Raw genomic sequence first — 16234 nt, 5'->3', positions numbered from 1 at the left:
CTGGGGGCTGAGCTGCAGCAAAAAAGAAAAAAAAAAGCGAGCGAGCAATTGCAGCTTTCAAAAGAGATGCTAATTGTAGCTTTTAAAATATTAGACTCCCTCTAAACACCCATCCCCCAAGAATTTCTGGGTCTTTCTTAAAGGAACAGGGAGGCGATTACCACGCAGACTCCATTTTCTTACCTAAGAAGTTTCAAGTGGGCTGGGTGGGGTGGGGTGGGATGTGCATGCCACGGGCGCACGTGGGAGTCAGGGGGACAACCTTGGGTGTTGTCCTGACCTTCCACCTCGTTTCCGGGACAGAGCCTCTTTGTCATAGGTCGCTGGGATGTGGAGGCCGGGCTAGCTAGCCTGCAGCTCCTGGAAATTCTCCTGTTTGCCACCCATCTCACCACAGGGACACTGAGGTTACAGACGTGCACTGCGGTCCTGCTGTACATACGTGCACTGCGGTCCAGCTGTACATGGGCTCCAGGGATTTGAACTCGGGCCCTCTGTTTGCAGAGGCAAGTGCTTGATGTCCCCTAAAACACTTGTGTTGAGTGAGTCCGTCCTCCTTGTTCTTGGGTCCTGCACTGCCTGAGCTTCCGCAGTACGGACTGCGGCCAGTACCACAGAAAAGCTTGGCATACACTGAAGGAGGGCAGTTCCGAGCCCCTCCTTATCACGGCATGAAGTGGGGCCCTCCATGTTCATTTGACTTGCGACCAGCTGGCCATCAAGGGTCGAACTTAATCTTTCACATGGCAGGGGGTCACAGAGGCTCCTGAGGCAAAGATAAAGGAAGGGAGGCCTACACAGGGAACCTGCTTGCTTCTTCCTTACTCTTGGGCTGAGAGGGAGGAAAGGGCGGCCATACTGCCAATTCTGGTCACAAATGCCTTTCTTTACAATGACAAAGGAAGAAGCAGGGGTAGTGGCAACTCAGTTGCCTATATTTTATAATTACTGGAAAGTCACCATATTCCAGCCAAAAAGCAGAATGTGGAGGAGGAAGGGAAAAAGAAGCAGCTTAGTGTGGAATGAGGCCAAAGCTCACTTAGGGAAACATCATGGGGTGCAGGAGGGAGCAGTGCTGTGCAAAGAATCCCACCCCTTCCCCCAGGCTCCAGTTAGCAGAGGAGAATGGGTAGCCCATTTCTCCCTACTAACTAGGGATCCCAGAACTTATATAAGACTTTTGTCAATTCACTGATGCTTCTGGCATCAAACTTCAAGTGTGGATGGCACAAGCCTTTAGCAGTGTAATCTATGAGCTGTTTGTATAATTATTTACATAACACTTTTCCTGGAAATACAAAGATCCGCAGTCAGTTCTAAAAAAGAGGCTGATACGCAAAACAATGTGTGAAAACATTGGCTGAGCCCAGTTCGTTCTGTCAAGCACAAAATGTGTGGACACAGTGTAAAAGTTTAAATACACCGTCCTTTCATATCTAGTGCCCACCCTGCAACCCCTACCTCCACCCAGCCCTACCCCGACCCATGGATTTCCATATTTATGACACAAATCTCAGTGTATATAAAGGGATTAGAATCAGATTAGAATCAGGTCAAAGAGGGGGTAGATAACTAATTGGAACCCTGATCTATAACAGAATCTAAAATAACGATGTGACGCCCTCTTCTGGCCTCTGTAGGCACTACATGCACATGGTGCACATACATACTTACATACATACACATATACATACAGGCAAAGTGTTTGTACACATAATATAAATATAAAGGTTAAAATTTTTTAAGATAATGTTGAAATTTTTTATAGAAATAAAAATCAGACATGGAAATTTATACATGCAAGAATTGCATATGGAATGTAGAAAAAAATCAACTTTAGAAAGGAAGCTTGTAATAAAGATGAATCCTGAGAGCCTACACATGAACACACAGACACACAGACACACAGACACACACACACACACACACCACATCACTCAATTCTCAGTACAGAGAACAACTTCATACAGGCTAATGAAATTGGGTCCTAGCAGGAACTAACCACAGATGCTGTGTTTTGCTGCGTGGACCACTCGGCAGCCCTTTTCTTCCTCTCCTCTTCAACCCTGCTGATTGGCTGAGCAAACGGCTAAAGAGCAGGCGCATGGCAGAATGCAGACAGAGCCTTCCCAGGGAACCAGGCTCGCTCCTGCCCAGAGTGCGACCAACAGACCCACTATCTCACCTTCTTCTTATGCAGCATATAGTTCTATTTGCCCTTTTCCCCTTCCCAAATTAAATTCATATCCTATGGATATCAACACCTCTTGACACAATCAAAATATTAAATTTTTGAAGACTTGACCAATAGATTTTTCAGTCCAATGGGGCCAGTAAAAGGGGAATCTGGTGTCTAAATAAAGACCTCTGGCAAAAAAAAAAAAAATCATTTGCAGTGCTCACTTGCCTCTAAAAGAGGGGTGGCTAATTTTAAATGTCTTCCTAGAGACTACCTGCTCCAACCTTGGCACCTCTCTCTGACCTCTTATTAGCACCTTCATTTGCCACTTCAAAGAACTGTGGGTCAGTTCCCTGCAGGAGGCCTGGTGCTCAGCTGTGGGGAGACTGAGTTCCTGCATGCCCCACATGACTTTGCCCCAAATCCTGACCTTGGGGAGTAGGGAAAACATCATTCTCATCACCTGAGCAAAACCAACGCTATGAATGGAGCCTTTGCCTGGTACCAGATATTCAGAAGGCTTGGGAAACGTAACCAAAAAGTAGCAAAGCCTTTAGTGTCTGCGACCCAGGGAACGAAAGCTCTCTCCCTTTTAAAGAAAAACCCACCTCACCGGGGAGAGGAAGAAAAAGAAGGAAGGAGGAAAACCCGGTTGAAACTCGGCATTTACTCGAAGAGGAGCCAGCAGAATGTAGCGCATGGGCAGTTGCACAACAGAGAGGAAAGGCGTCGATCAGAAGGCCTCCTCGGCACTATTAAATTTCTTTGGTGGCAGCCTCGGCTGGGAAGGCAAGGCACAGAAGTTGCATTCAGGGTTCTGAGGACCAAGAGGTGGCGTCTGTGAACTTACGGGGATAGAACGGCTCAGGAATCTCACTGAGGAGGAAGAGAGCCCCCCGGAGAAGGAGGGTCTATGGATGGTGGTGTGCTCCTCGGGCTTGGCGCTCAGGGGGCCTGGGGAGCTGTTCAGGTTGCCCTCAAGACCGCTGCTGCTGCTGTTGCTGCTGCTGGTGTACTGGTTGTTGTTGAGCTCAGGGTAATTTCTGCCAGGTGGCTGGGAGCTGCCATTCAAGAAACTGGTGAACGGGCTGGCTATGAAGGCTGCCTTGGTGGGTGAGGCTGTCTTTTTGTTCTCAGGGTCATCTGTCGTGGCGTTCAAGTTCCCTAGAGAACTGGCTAGCCGGGAGTTTATAGAGAAGCTGGCGGAGAAACACGGGAGGGGAGGGAAAAAGAAACAGACAACAATGTCTACTCATATATGAAGACAGCATCGTGGGAAATCAATGAAGATGGTTCTGATCCGCACAGATGACTAAATAATATCATCACTCTTGGTGACATCATCACTTGTGGCCTTATTCATCCATGCCAAGTTTCTTGGTCAGAAGCAGTTAACCAAGACCCAAGAAACTGGCTTAAACACTGGTTGGTCCTAAAATCGAACATTTGAGAACGGTATCTGCCAGACGCAGAGAGTCTGGAAGCCGACTTAAGTCCACGATTTAACCCAGACATTTTCTAGCATAGGGTGGTATCAAGCATCTCTACCCATCTGAGTTGGTGCCCGCCGTCTCTACACAGAGGGTGACCAACAGCACTGTTGATCATTAGAATGGCTGATTAATCTACACCACACGTAGCAAAGCGAAGAGGCGCTAGAACACCAGTGCACACCTAACCACCCCCTCTGAAGCCTCATCCCCTGTCAGGGAGGAAGGACCAGAAGCCCCAGAAAACTAGAGGGCTCCTTGGCGTTTCTCCACTTCTTCCCAGCCCCTCCTCACAGACCTGCAGCCATATATTCCTTGCCTGCGGTAGGCCTTTCTTACCTCAGGCTAGAGTTCTGGAAGAGGTAGAGGAAAATTACCTTCTCATATTTGCGCCCGAAGACAAAGAACCTCTGTTTATCCTTTTGGCTGTTGCTGAAGGGGACAAACACACTTTGGGGGTCTTCACAGTAGACACAGATGGTTGCGGGGAGGAACTTAATCTTGAGAGGAGGAAAAGAGGACAGAGTGTCACACCGCCGTTGTGCTACCTAAAATACTCACCAATGAACTATAACAAAGGAAATTAAGAAAGCTCAGTGCCCCAAAAGGCACCAAAAATGGTAAGAAAGTCCCACACAAATCCATTCCTTCCCTTCCAGCTGGCAATTGCCCTGCAGAGGATGAGGCCACCAATATTTCTCATGCTTCCCTCTCATTCCTCAGCAATTCAGACCGTAAATCCCCTCTGATGAAATCTAAACTGTCTCCTGTTACTTCGCCATTCAAGCCATCTAACCTCTCTTCCAGGTCCACAAAGCCTAGTTAAAGGCTTGGCTTGTGGAAACCTCTAAAAATCTGGCATTTGCTTCTCCAAGTGGGTCCTCTTTGCCTCACAAGACGAAACCCACATAGTCAAGGGCGTGATGACCGCAAACATCCCTATCCGTTTTAGTTGGCTCTCACCTGTCTCCATACACAGATGAGGGGCAATGCCACTTATCAACTCATGTGTGGCTGCATCCAGAGTCTTTGTCATGTCAAACAAACAGGGAAGTCGACTAGACATGCTCACCTAGCTGTGGGCTTCCTGACCACACTGCACTCACCCCATTTCTCCTGCAGGGCATCCTCTGTCCTTGCCCCTCCTCACCTCTGGCCTTCAACTTCCCGCTTGAGCTCACTCTTACCACCTGCCCTTGAATGGTCTATTTGGTTATTACCTCCCCCAGCAAGACTTGAGTGAATTCCCAAGCAGGATTAGCGGTCTGCTCAATGAGCACACTCCCAGTAAGTGATGACTCTTATGCTATCCTTCCGCAGCTCGGCAAAGACTTGTTTGTCTCTCCTTTCCACTCCCAAGGGCTCATCAGGGGATCCATAACCAAGTTCCCGGTGGGCACAAAGGAGAAAGTGACTCCTCTAGAGTGAGCCAGAGCTCAGCCACAAACTCTGAGCCAGAGTACTCAATACTCACTCTAGCTTTTTGTCCTAGATAAACCCTGTGATGAAACTGGATTGTGCTTTCTTCTCTGCTTCACAAAGCCTTGCTTCAACGTCCCTTCACCACCTGCCCTCCTAAGCACTGCTGATACCATCTTTTCCCCTCAAACAAAAGTGGAAAGGTTATGCCAGGAAATGACTCGGGCCTTTGACGAAGCCTGGGCCGAGCAGAACCACCCATTCAACAATATAGGTTAGAATGAAATCCTAAGAAGAAAATGGCTGCATCTCTGTCCCGTTTTATCAACAATACTGATCAATCACATCCAAGGTTCTCGCCAGGTGCCACAATGGTCCCTGGCAATACCTGGCAATAGGAGGGTCGGAGGCCTTTTTACAAGAGAGAAGCACTAATAGTTCCTCCTCTTATGGATGAAAGAGGGAAAAAGAAACCTACATACACAGCAATTCACAAATGCACACAAAAGTAGCGTAAGGAGAGCGAAAGACGGGAGGAGAGCAGACTCTATCTCTGGGTTGAAAAGAAGAAAGTCACAGAGCACCATGGAGTTTACTGAAGATCAGAAGGGGCTGGGAGCTCCAAGAGTGTAAAGGTCATGACCACCAGCACCCAACCTGAAGGCGGGGGCAGGAAATGCCCTTTCAACAGTAGACATTAAAAATGAAGCTGGTTTCGGAGCTGGGAAGAGGCTCAGTGATTCTTGCTGTTCCTGCAGAGGCCCCAGGTTTGGGGCTCAGCACCACATGGTAGATCACACCTGTCTGTAACTCCAGTCCCGGGAGGGTCTAGTGCCTTCTTCTGAAAGCAGGCACCAGACACACAAACAAGGTGCATATACAGCAACCAAACATTTTTACACGTAAAATAAAAACAAATAAATCATTTTAAAATTAAGTTTAAGCCAGGCATGGTTTTAATGCCGACACTTAGGAGGCAGAGGCAGGTTGATCTCTGTGAGTTCAAGGCTAGCCTGGTCAATGTAATGAGTTCCAGGTCAGCCAAAGAGCTATGTAGAGAGAACTGATCTCAAAAACAAAAATGACAACACCAAAAAAAAAAAAAAAAAAAAACAAAAAAAAACAATTTGAAAAACTGTAAGACAGGCTAAAGGTGTTGCTCAGTGAAAGAGCGGAGTTTTATTCCAGCTACTAAAATAAATAAATGGATAGAAAAAGGTGTGTAGTTATGTCTATTTTCATGGGGTTTGATGCTTGGAAAATATGTCTAAAAAGCCATACATAGTTACGACAGCTAGATATTTGTATATCTGTTAACAGTACCTGAAAGTCTGGGACACTGCCCTTTGGTGTCCTTTCATATCATCTGACCTGCAGAAATCAAAGACAAGAACTCAGGTGTGACCAGGTGCACGCAGCTAAACAAACACCACCCTATGACATCTGAGGCAGAGACATAAAGATACCAAACCATCAAGAGAGAAAAACCACGCCGGTGGGCATCAGCCTCCGACACTTTACAAAATGAATCCTCCCGCCAGCAGGTAACGCATGCGTGTTATTTCACCATGATGTTGGAGCATCTTGCTTTTTCCAAAAAGGTGGCAATGTAATTGCTCAGTAGAGTAGTGTTTCCTGATAGTGTTATTGCGGAAACTGAAGTCTACCCCCTGAGAAAATATCAGAGAATTCCAAAGAAAACTCACATCTAAACATGGCTTCCGAGATCTGTACAGGAAGGGCTGGGCCTGAATGCATATGTACTTGCATATATACTTTCTTCCAATAAAGTGATTCTCAGCCTTCCTAATGCTGTAACCTTATAATCACAGTTCATAATCTGTGGTGATCCCCCCAACCAGAAAATATTTCATTGCTACTTCATAACTATAATTGTGCGACTGTCATGAATCATAATGCAAATAACTGACATGCAGGAGAGCTGATATGTGACCCTCTGTGAAAGGGTCATTTGATCCCAAGAGGGGTCACGACCCCCAGGTAGAGAACTGCTGTCCCAATGGAACCCTTCCTTCTCCTGTAAGATTTCTTTCTTTTTAACACGAGGTTTCAACTGTTCTGTGGTCAGAAGACCACTCCCAGACCTGATTTAGTTAACTGATTTCAAATTCGAGATTGCTTATAATTTCTTAGACACATGGAGGAATCGCTTATCCAAATCTCAAAAATCAAAGGTGAAGTCAAGTAGTGGGATATGCCAAAACTTGGCACAAAACTTGGCACAACCTCCACTTCACAGGCTGGCTCCGATCCGAACCCTTGGCACACTGGTGAGGACCTGCCACCACCGCGCCTGGGAATCTCCGAGTAGACTTCACAACAGAAATTACTGCTGGTCTAAAATAACTGCTCCGCAAGTTGAGGCAGAATTCCAGAAACAGCGACGTCACACCTGTTTCCAGAAGCATTTCAATTTTAGCTACTCCCCACAGCGATGAAACACACAACAGCCGGCGATGAGGGTGAAAAGAAAACACAGGAACACTCGGGGTTTGTAAAACGGTATTCTGAAGTGAAGATGAAATGTTTTACCCACAACGGAAGTACACTATGAACCGAAAGGTGTAAGCCGGGGCTACCTAAATGCACAGGATGGCGAGGAGCGAGGCTGCCTCTGGCTTTTTAAGGCACGTAGTTTGTCTCCCTGTGTGACGTTGTTTTTCAGTTCCACATCTTCATCTTCAAAATTACTCTGAAAAACAGGCAAGTCCCATAGAAAGGTCATTACACACAGTTTAGCTTTATACCGATTTCCTAATAGAGCACAAAATCATCTTCAGTTACAGATAACATGTAAATGGTCTTTCTGTAGATTAAGCCATTTAAATGTGTTAGGAATTCAGCAGTAAGCACATACTACAGAACACTCAGCATCTAAATATATGGGTCAAATTCCAAATCAAAGGGTCATGGAGCTGGATACTGGAGTATCTAAAACCTGTCTAGGACAATGGATCAAAAGCGGAAACTCTCGTGTGAACACCTTGGGCTTTGGAAGACAGCCTGGCACACCTCGAGCTACAAATACATCATAAATGTTTCCAGATAGTATAGGAGCCACTGTGGCAAAGGACATAACCGATTTACAAGCATGCAAGGTAAAACAGCTGAAGACATCTACACAGTCACTTCTGCATGAGTTCACCTTCCAGGAAGCACTCAAGGACTCTTGGGAGTTAAAGGGCCAACACCTCTCAACCAGGGAAGTATGTTTCCTGCTGAAGTTCCTCAGTTTGAAAAGTAGAAGTGGCTGGCGAGTGTTTTTCTGTGGTAACTCAAAAGGAGCCCTGTGAGGAGATGGAGGAGCTAGCTCCCATCTACCACAGGAGGTAGAAGAAAGACTTTTTATTTTAAATTTTTTAAAAAAATTAAAAATTAAAAATTTTTAACACATTTTCATATTTAGAAAATTAACAGTGAAACTGGCATTGTGGTCTACTTAGAGGTCTGGGGAAAAGGGAAATAGGATATTTTTCTTTTAGTATTTTATTTTCATGTTTTAAGTCATGTTTATATAATACCTGGAAAGAAAACTAATTTTAAAAGATATACAGCTAAATAAAATGAACAGGATATTTAAAAGAATAATTACGTATGGGTTTTTTTTCTTCACTGAGTAGCAAATTTTAAAATGCTAAATTTTTGTTGTTGTTGTTGTTGTTGTTCTTTGGTTTTGTCTTTTGTTTTTTTTTTTTTGAGACAGGGCCTCACTAACTCAGGCTCCTGATTCTCCTGCCTCAGCCTTCTGTGCTGAGGCCTGACCCACACTATGACAGATTTCAAAAACATAAAATAATACTATAACAAACGATCACCCACCTAACTATATACATTTAATATGCTGTTTTTACTTTATTCCTTTACCTTACTGAAGTCTCACTCCTAAAGAAGAGAGCAATACATATGTAGTCCCAGCTCACGCGCCCTGGAGGAGAACACTGTGTCTTCTCTTAGGAGGAAGAGGAAGAGTTGCACTGTGGTCAGCCAGCTAGAGGTGGAGCCACTGAAGTCCTCTGACATTGGACATTGAGCGACAGGATTTGGAATTTACGCTGCAGGGTTTCAATCATGCTTTGGCCCAGCATTTCCTCACCTCCCTTTCAGAATAGTGATGTAGAGTCTGTGCCATAGTATATTGGAAGAATACAGTTTGGCTTTTGATTATACAAGGGCTTACAGTTAAGAGAGTGTCTTGGGTCTCAGAAAAGACTTTGGACTTTTAAACAGTTTTGGAACTAAAAGACTATGGGGACTTCTGAAGTTGAACTACATATATTTTCCATTATGCTATGGCTACAAGCCTGTGGGAGCCAGGGAGTGGAGTGTGGTGGTTTGAATGAGAAGGACCATCCAGCCTCAGGCAATTGAGTCCTTGGTCCCCAGTGGGTGAAACTGTTTTGGAAGGATTAGCAGGCGTGGCCTTATTGGAAGAGGGGATGGGCTTGGAAGTTTCTGGGTACACCCTCTCTCAGTCTCATAGTTGTTGTCTTAAGGATACAAGCTCTCAGGTACTGTTCCAGAGCTCTGCCTGCCTGCCTGCCTGCCTGCCTGCCTGCCGCCAAGCTCCCCACCCCCTGGAGCTGTAAGCCTCAACAAACTCCTCCCTCTATAAGCTGCCATGGTCATGGTGCTTTACCACAGCAACAGAAAAGTAACTAAGACAGACAGACAGATAGACAGACACATACATACATACATACAAACATACATACAAACAAACATATATACATAGATGATAGTTTGAGATACAGACAGACAGACATAGATGATAGTTTGATAGATGTGGTAGATGACAGACACCAGGTTATATATAGTATATTTATCATATATTGCCTTAAGAAATAAAATACAGGTAAGCCTGGAAACATTGCATCATCTACAGATTTACTATCAAAAGCAATAAAAAAAAAAAAAGGCACAGTTCTCCAGAATTCCAGAATTTTCCTGTGCTATGCTCTCACCCGTTACCCTGACATTCTTCTGCCTAACAAAACAGGTTGTGTTACGCAGGCAGCTTCGCAAGTGATTTCTTCATTAAAAATGCATGTTTATTGTGCCGTTCCAGGACATGAAAAAGAACCTTGCATTGCCATTTTACAGCCCCATAAAGTTCTGTTGTCTAGACATACCAAATTGCTTCTTTAACAAACACTTCAGGTCAGGCTGTTCTCTGCCTTCGGCCCTGTGCACAGCTCTGACAAACACATCCTGGATGCAGATGACTGTCCAACGCTGCCCTAACACTGGGAGGGGGAAAGTTCGCGAAACGGAATTGCTACGCTCATTTTAAAGCTTTCTTCTAAATGCTAATATATTACCCTCCAAAATAAATATCTAGACTTCACCTAGCAAAGCTTTAGAGTATCTCTTTAATATTTGATAGATATAGCATCCTATCTCTATCACATTTCACTTCTAGGGATGTAGACACACCTTGTGTTTAGAAACCATGAAGTTCTCATAATTTTTATTTGTATACATTTCATTCATTCAGAGTTCTGCATGTGCTTAGAAACGTATTTGAATATATTGCAAGCATTTCCTTCCAGCTGCTCCACGGCTAGAGAATGAAGAAAGGACCAGGAATGAGGCGGACAGTTAAGTGGCTTCTATAATAGTCTGATGAGAGAAGATGGCTTAGACCAGAATACTGCAAACTGCTCAGACATCAGGACATGAGGAAGGAGAAGGCAAAGTAAAGGAAGATCTAGACATGCAGGATAGGTCTAAAGAAACCTAGCCAAGGATAGAACATGCCGCTATTTAAGTACAGATTTAAGGGCATTTGAGGCACTAAGAGGTACAGAGATAAAATCACAAAACCACCAGTAAGCAAATGAACACATTTTCTGCCTGTTTGTGTTCGGTTTGGTTTATTCTTGAGGCAGGGATTTATGCAGTGCATAAATCACTATCTAGACAAAGCTGGCCTCAAGCTCCTGAGCCTCTGCTTTCTTCCTCTTCCCTGCCAAGCGCTGGGCTTAAAGGCCTGTGCTACTATGGTTCTCTGTGTTCTCAGATTCTTAACACAAACTTATATAATGTTAGTCAAAACAGAGTTGCCTTGGGTTATACAATCTTCAAAACTACAAAACAAAACAAACAACAAGAAACAGATTCTTGCCTCCCGAGATACAGAGCTAAACATATGGACATGGCTGAGATCAGAAGGGGGATTGGGTTTCAGAAGTTGGAGGTGTGGTTCTGTGGCAGAGCCTGAACACTTGACTAGAATGTGCAAGGCTCTGGGCCTCATCCCAACACCACAAGAGGTAAAGAAAGGAAGGAGGCAGGGGAAAGGAGGAGAGGAAAGGAAAGAAAGGGCAAAGGAAGGAAGGCAACTTAGCTTGGGTTTGTTAGATTTCACCTAGTCTGTCCTTGCTGCACTGACCAGGACCTTTGAAAGCTGGACCACTTCCCCATCCCCAATTCCCTGACCCTTTATTCCAGTCTTCTGTGGACCTCAGCAATGCCTTCTACACTAAAGCCAGAAGAGGCACCCCGAAGTTTCAATCTGGGTGCTACCACTGCCCTCCCGATAGCCTCTGGTGGCTCCTGCTGGCATTCAGATAGAACAGACATCTCCATCCTGAAAGTGGAAGCAAGGAACTTCAAAGAAAGGCTTTGGAGATGTGCTTCTCTTATGGAATTTCCTAAGATGCACTTTCCTAATTTCCTAAGATGCATTTTGCGAGCACTTGATTGGCTTAATAAAATGCAACAGCTCCAAGATGCAGTTCTCAAAGACGTAGCACTACTTTCCTATCCGGTCAGTCATGAAGTCACATGACGCTGGCTGCGCATTATCAGCACCAGCAGAGAATGAACACCTCTCTAAGTCAAGGGCATCTGCTGGTTGGTAGGCGGAGGCTGGACCACAGCCCTAGAGTCGCCAAATGAAAGACTGAACTTACTGTGACTCTGAGAGGAGTTTCAGAGGAGGAGCTGGCCAAGGTCTTGCTCTAAGTCATATGTGTAAAGTGTGAGAGCCACACCAGGGGCTCTTGAAGAAACACAGGGTGTGAACCAGTGTGTCTACGTTCAAAGGGCAACTCGGTAAAGTCTTTGTGTTACATTGTGCAGGGGTCTGCCTTTCTCTGCCTCTGCTATGTCTTTCTCAAAGGGTCATAGTTCCTTCCAGTGGCTGTGCTCTATGGTCACATGGTTAATCCATGTAAGGGGCTTAAAAGGGTTCTTGGCACACAGTGGGTGCTACCTAGGTGGGTGTAACCACTAAATTCCTAGTTGAACTCTAGTATTTGTACTAGAGTTCTTCACAGTCCTCCTTCTGGCCACTTTTTTCTAGAATCCCAATTCACAATGGCTTCTTCGGCCCCTGAATATCAGAGAGAATCCTTATTTTTGGCATTATTTTGTGTTTCAACAATGTAATGTCCTTGCACCGATTGAGTAAGTGTCCATTTTATGTCTGTTCCCTTTTATCCTTGAATCTGAAATGCTAAGTTCTCTTTGTTCAAGTCACATTTACGAAGACTTTGCAGCCCAGGAAGCAGAATGTAATGGGAACAGGTTAAAAAACCTCAGCATGGGAGAAGAGCTCACAGCTCAGCAGGGGTGAATAGGCTGCCCCAAAATGGGTGATGAGTGTAATTCACAGCCCTGAAATCCAGGTTCCACAAGGGCACCACTTTGCGCTGAAAGATTCCTAACAACTTCGAGTATGCTGAGAAATTTACCAGAAAGTCCCAGCCTTTCTAGCCATGGATTTCCTTTATGCCGGCAGACTCGGTTGTCACACTGCTTCTTAATCACTAATCACGGGAACACTGCCGAGATCCACAAGACCAAATGCAATTGAGATCCTCTGCTTTCAACCTTTTATTTTTATAATGGTCATGTGGAGGGGGATGTAGCCTCTTGTGCTTTACATACCAAGTAAATAAATCCAGAACCACCAAGGACCCCTCCTTTACACACCAGCACGGAACGTGAACCACACTAAAATCCTTACAGCACTCTTATTTTTCTGCCCGAAATTCACCAAACAGTAAACACATCACCAACTCTGTTGAGTCCACTGAATTTCCCCTCTTTGTGCAATGCTCCATGGCTAGAACTAGACAAACAAATCTAGCAAAGAGTCCAAAAGCATTCATTGCATGAGGCATCAGCTAGGTATGGCGTAGCCCAAAAGCCGCGTGGAAGTCCTTCAGCAAGGCCACACACCTGTTACAATATGGATGCAACAAACAGGCTGCTGCATTTGGAGACTTGGTCCCTAGCTGGAGTTTTGGAGGATGTGCAGCTTTCAGGAGGTGGGGCCTGGTTAGAGGAAGTAAGTCTCCGAGAAGGATGGGGAAAGGCGGGATTTGAGCTTTAGAGCCATTCCCAGCTTCCAGGCCTGGTTTCTCTGCTCCTGCTGGCTGTGACATGAACAGCTGCTCTCACGGCCACAGAAACACCTGATGCTGCGCCTTCCCCGCAGTGATGGACTCTGTCTCCTCGAACCGTGAGCCAAAATAGCCCTTCCTCCCTAAAGTGTTCCTTGCCAGACACTTGGTCCCAACAAGGAAGTCAGTAGCTAATATTCCATTGTACCTGAGGGCTTTTTGCTTTGTTTTATTGTTCTTCATTTCTTTATTCCAGCTGTAAGAACAATAGCACTTATGATTGGCTAAGATGACAATAACTTCTGATGGGCCTCACCGAAATTTATAGATTTGTGTTGCCCCCAAGTTTATGTTGAGATTCTAACCCACAGTGATGGGAGGGTGCGGATCTCTCGAGAGTGGTTAGATCATGAGGCAGTCCTCAGGAGTGGAGACGGTCCCAGAAAACTGTTTCTCCCCTTCGTCCTATGAGGACAAGGAGAATGTACCATCTATGACCTGAAGATAGGCCCCCATCAGTGATTCGGCCAAGGCCTCGCTTGACCTTGGATCTCTCGGCCTCCAGAATGCCTTGAAATAAATTGCTGTTGTTCATATGCCACACAGTTTCCAGTATTTTGTTGTGTGGGCTTGAATAAACTAAGCTGGGGAAGAAACATGTAAATATATACTTATACTTCCAACTGACATACTTTAAATCTCAATCATACTGCATCCTCTGATCCTCCAATGGTAAACGGCAATTAATCCTGAGTTGAACAAATAGGAATGTAAAAATGGATGGAAATGAAACGGTCTGCTAGATCAGTGGTTCTCAACCTGTGGGTCACAACCCTTTTGGGTGGTTAAATGACCCTTTCCCAGGGATCTTCTATAACCAAAACACAGATATTTACATTCTAATTCAGAACCGTAGCAATATTACAGTTGTGAAGCAGCAACGACAATGATTTTATGTCTGGGGGCACCACAACATGTGGAACTGTATTAAAGGGTTGCAGCACTAGAAAGGTTGTGAACCGCTGAGCGAGATAGTAATTTAAAGAGATTGTGATTTAGAAAGCATTTGTTGGTTAAAGGCAGTTGTGTTCCTCAGACACAATGTTACACTCATCTTTTCTGAAGTCACAAACCAGAACAGGAAAGAAAAAGCATTCTTGTTTAGCGATCTTAGCTCATTTAAATTTAGCTCAGATCCTTCATTTGCTTCTATAGTCCAGACTGCAGCAGAGGCAAGAAAAAGCCAACAAAGGCTCTGAATATCACGACCTTGGCTAAGATTTACAGTTTTCAGGACGGATGACTCAACAGTAAACTCAGCCACTCCATCCATCTGTGGATGTCCTGGGAGACAAACACAAGATTTAACACCAGTTCCTGCCCCCATCTCCATCCTGTGTCTTAGAATGAAGCTCCCCTCTCCCTCACCAAGCTCTGGATGCCTCTCTATCTAAGAGAAGCCTTTGGGGGATGCCAAGCATTGGTTTGAGACAGCTACACACTCCTACCATGTAGGTTCTTGGAGGCCAAGCTTCCTTGGGGCCCTGGTCTGGCTCTATGGGCATCCAGCTGAGGGGCTGTAAACTACATTTAGTGCTTAAATATTTCATCAGACTCATTTCTCTCTCTCTGTGTGTGTGTGTGTGTGTGTGTGTGTGTGTGTGTGTGTGTGTGTAAGCGCGTGCATGCGTGCATGCTCGCACATGCCATGTATACACATGGTCACACGTGTATACATATACATGCATGTAACTGTCCAAAGTTCTAGAGTTGACATCAGCTATCCTCCTTGACGACTCTCCACCTGACTTACTGAATGATGCTGCTGACACTGCCTAGTTCATCCGGTCAGCTTGCCAGTGCCTCCCCAGTTCTGAAATTAAAGGCGGCTACCACACTTGCCCAGCTTTTCTGTGACCTCTGAGAATCTAAAGTTTCAGTTCTCACAGCCACAGGGCAACAAAGTTCACCCACTGAGCCATCTCCCCAGTCAGTCCCGTTTCTTGAGGAATATAAAAATATGATCCAAATTCTCAGCTTTCCCTCGGGCACAATGTTACTCGAAGAGCTGAAGTAGGATCGGGTCTGATGACTTGTGCCCATAATCCCAGATTTGGGAGGCTGAGGCAGGTGGAACATCCTGAGTTCCAGGTTAGCCTAGGCTATAAACCCTTTCGTGGGAGAACTGGGAGAGGAAGAGGAAGATAAACTAAAAATTAAATACCCAGTTCTAAAAGTGATTCCATTAATCAGTAATTCAAGACCCTTGGGCAAATCACAGTTTCGGAACTCTCATTTCTTTTCCACAGGAAAAAAAACTAGAACAAATTATACTAGGACAGTAGCTTCCAGCTCCCAAAATGCTCAGGCTCCAAGTTCTTTGTACGTCACTTCCTGCTACTTCAGAGGTAGTAGGGAATAATAGAAAAAAAGGAAAAAAAAATGAGTTTGGAATCAGACAGACAGCGAATCATGCCCTAAAACACATCTCCGGAACACAATTTCCTTACTACACAGAGATATTGCCTAATTCACGGGGTATAGTACAGATGAGATCAGCCGCTAAAGAATGACTCTTTAAAGTGGTTTGTTCAGAGGAGAGACTGGGCAAAACAAGTAGTCCTGACTCTGCTTTCCCTCTGATGCTTTAGAAACCAGAAGGAATCAGAGGCTTTCACAGTACCGCTTGTGCTAGGCACGGCGGCGGCAAATGCCACGTCAAACTCTTCTCAGGATCTATGTCTGTTTTCAAACGGAAACTTTACTTTACTGTT

The 16234-nt window shown here is 45.0% G+C and overlaps 1 protein-coding gene across 4 annotated transcripts in view; it reads right to left on the bottom strand.

The window, feature by feature from the left end:
* Positions 1 to 16234, bottom strand: part of Cdc14a (cell division cycle 14A) — a 161491-nt gene that overhangs the window by 17619 nt on the left and 127638 nt on the right. For 3 of the 4 annotated variants that reach the window (XM_085677789.2, XM_085677788.2, XM_048456673.3), the window contains 4 exons: positions 7689 to 7801; positions 6412 to 6459; positions 4047 to 4169; positions 2827 to 3378 (listed from right to left, as the gene is read on the bottom strand). In XM_085677789.2, the coding sequence (XP_085533915.2) occupies positions 2913 to 3378; positions 4047 to 4169; positions 6412 to 6459; positions 7689 to 7801 (750 nt within the window). In that variant the 3' untranslated portion in view covers positions 2827 to 2912. Of the gene's footprint in view, positions 1 to 2826; positions 3379 to 4046; positions 4170 to 6411; positions 6460 to 7688; positions 7802 to 16234 lie in introns of those variants that run through there. The other variant, XM_048456674.3, reaches the window with a different exon arrangement.

The sequence above is a fragment of the Myodes glareolus genome, chromosome 17, assembly GCF_982192425.1.
Source record: "Myodes glareolus chromosome 17, mMyoGla1.1, whole genome shotgun sequence".
Classification (NCBI taxonomy): Eukaryota; Metazoa; Chordata; class Mammalia; order Rodentia; family Cricetidae; genus Myodes; species Myodes glareolus.
The sequence above is the reverse complement of the archived record's forward strand: the minus strand, read 5'-3'. Positions and strand labels throughout refer to the sequence as shown.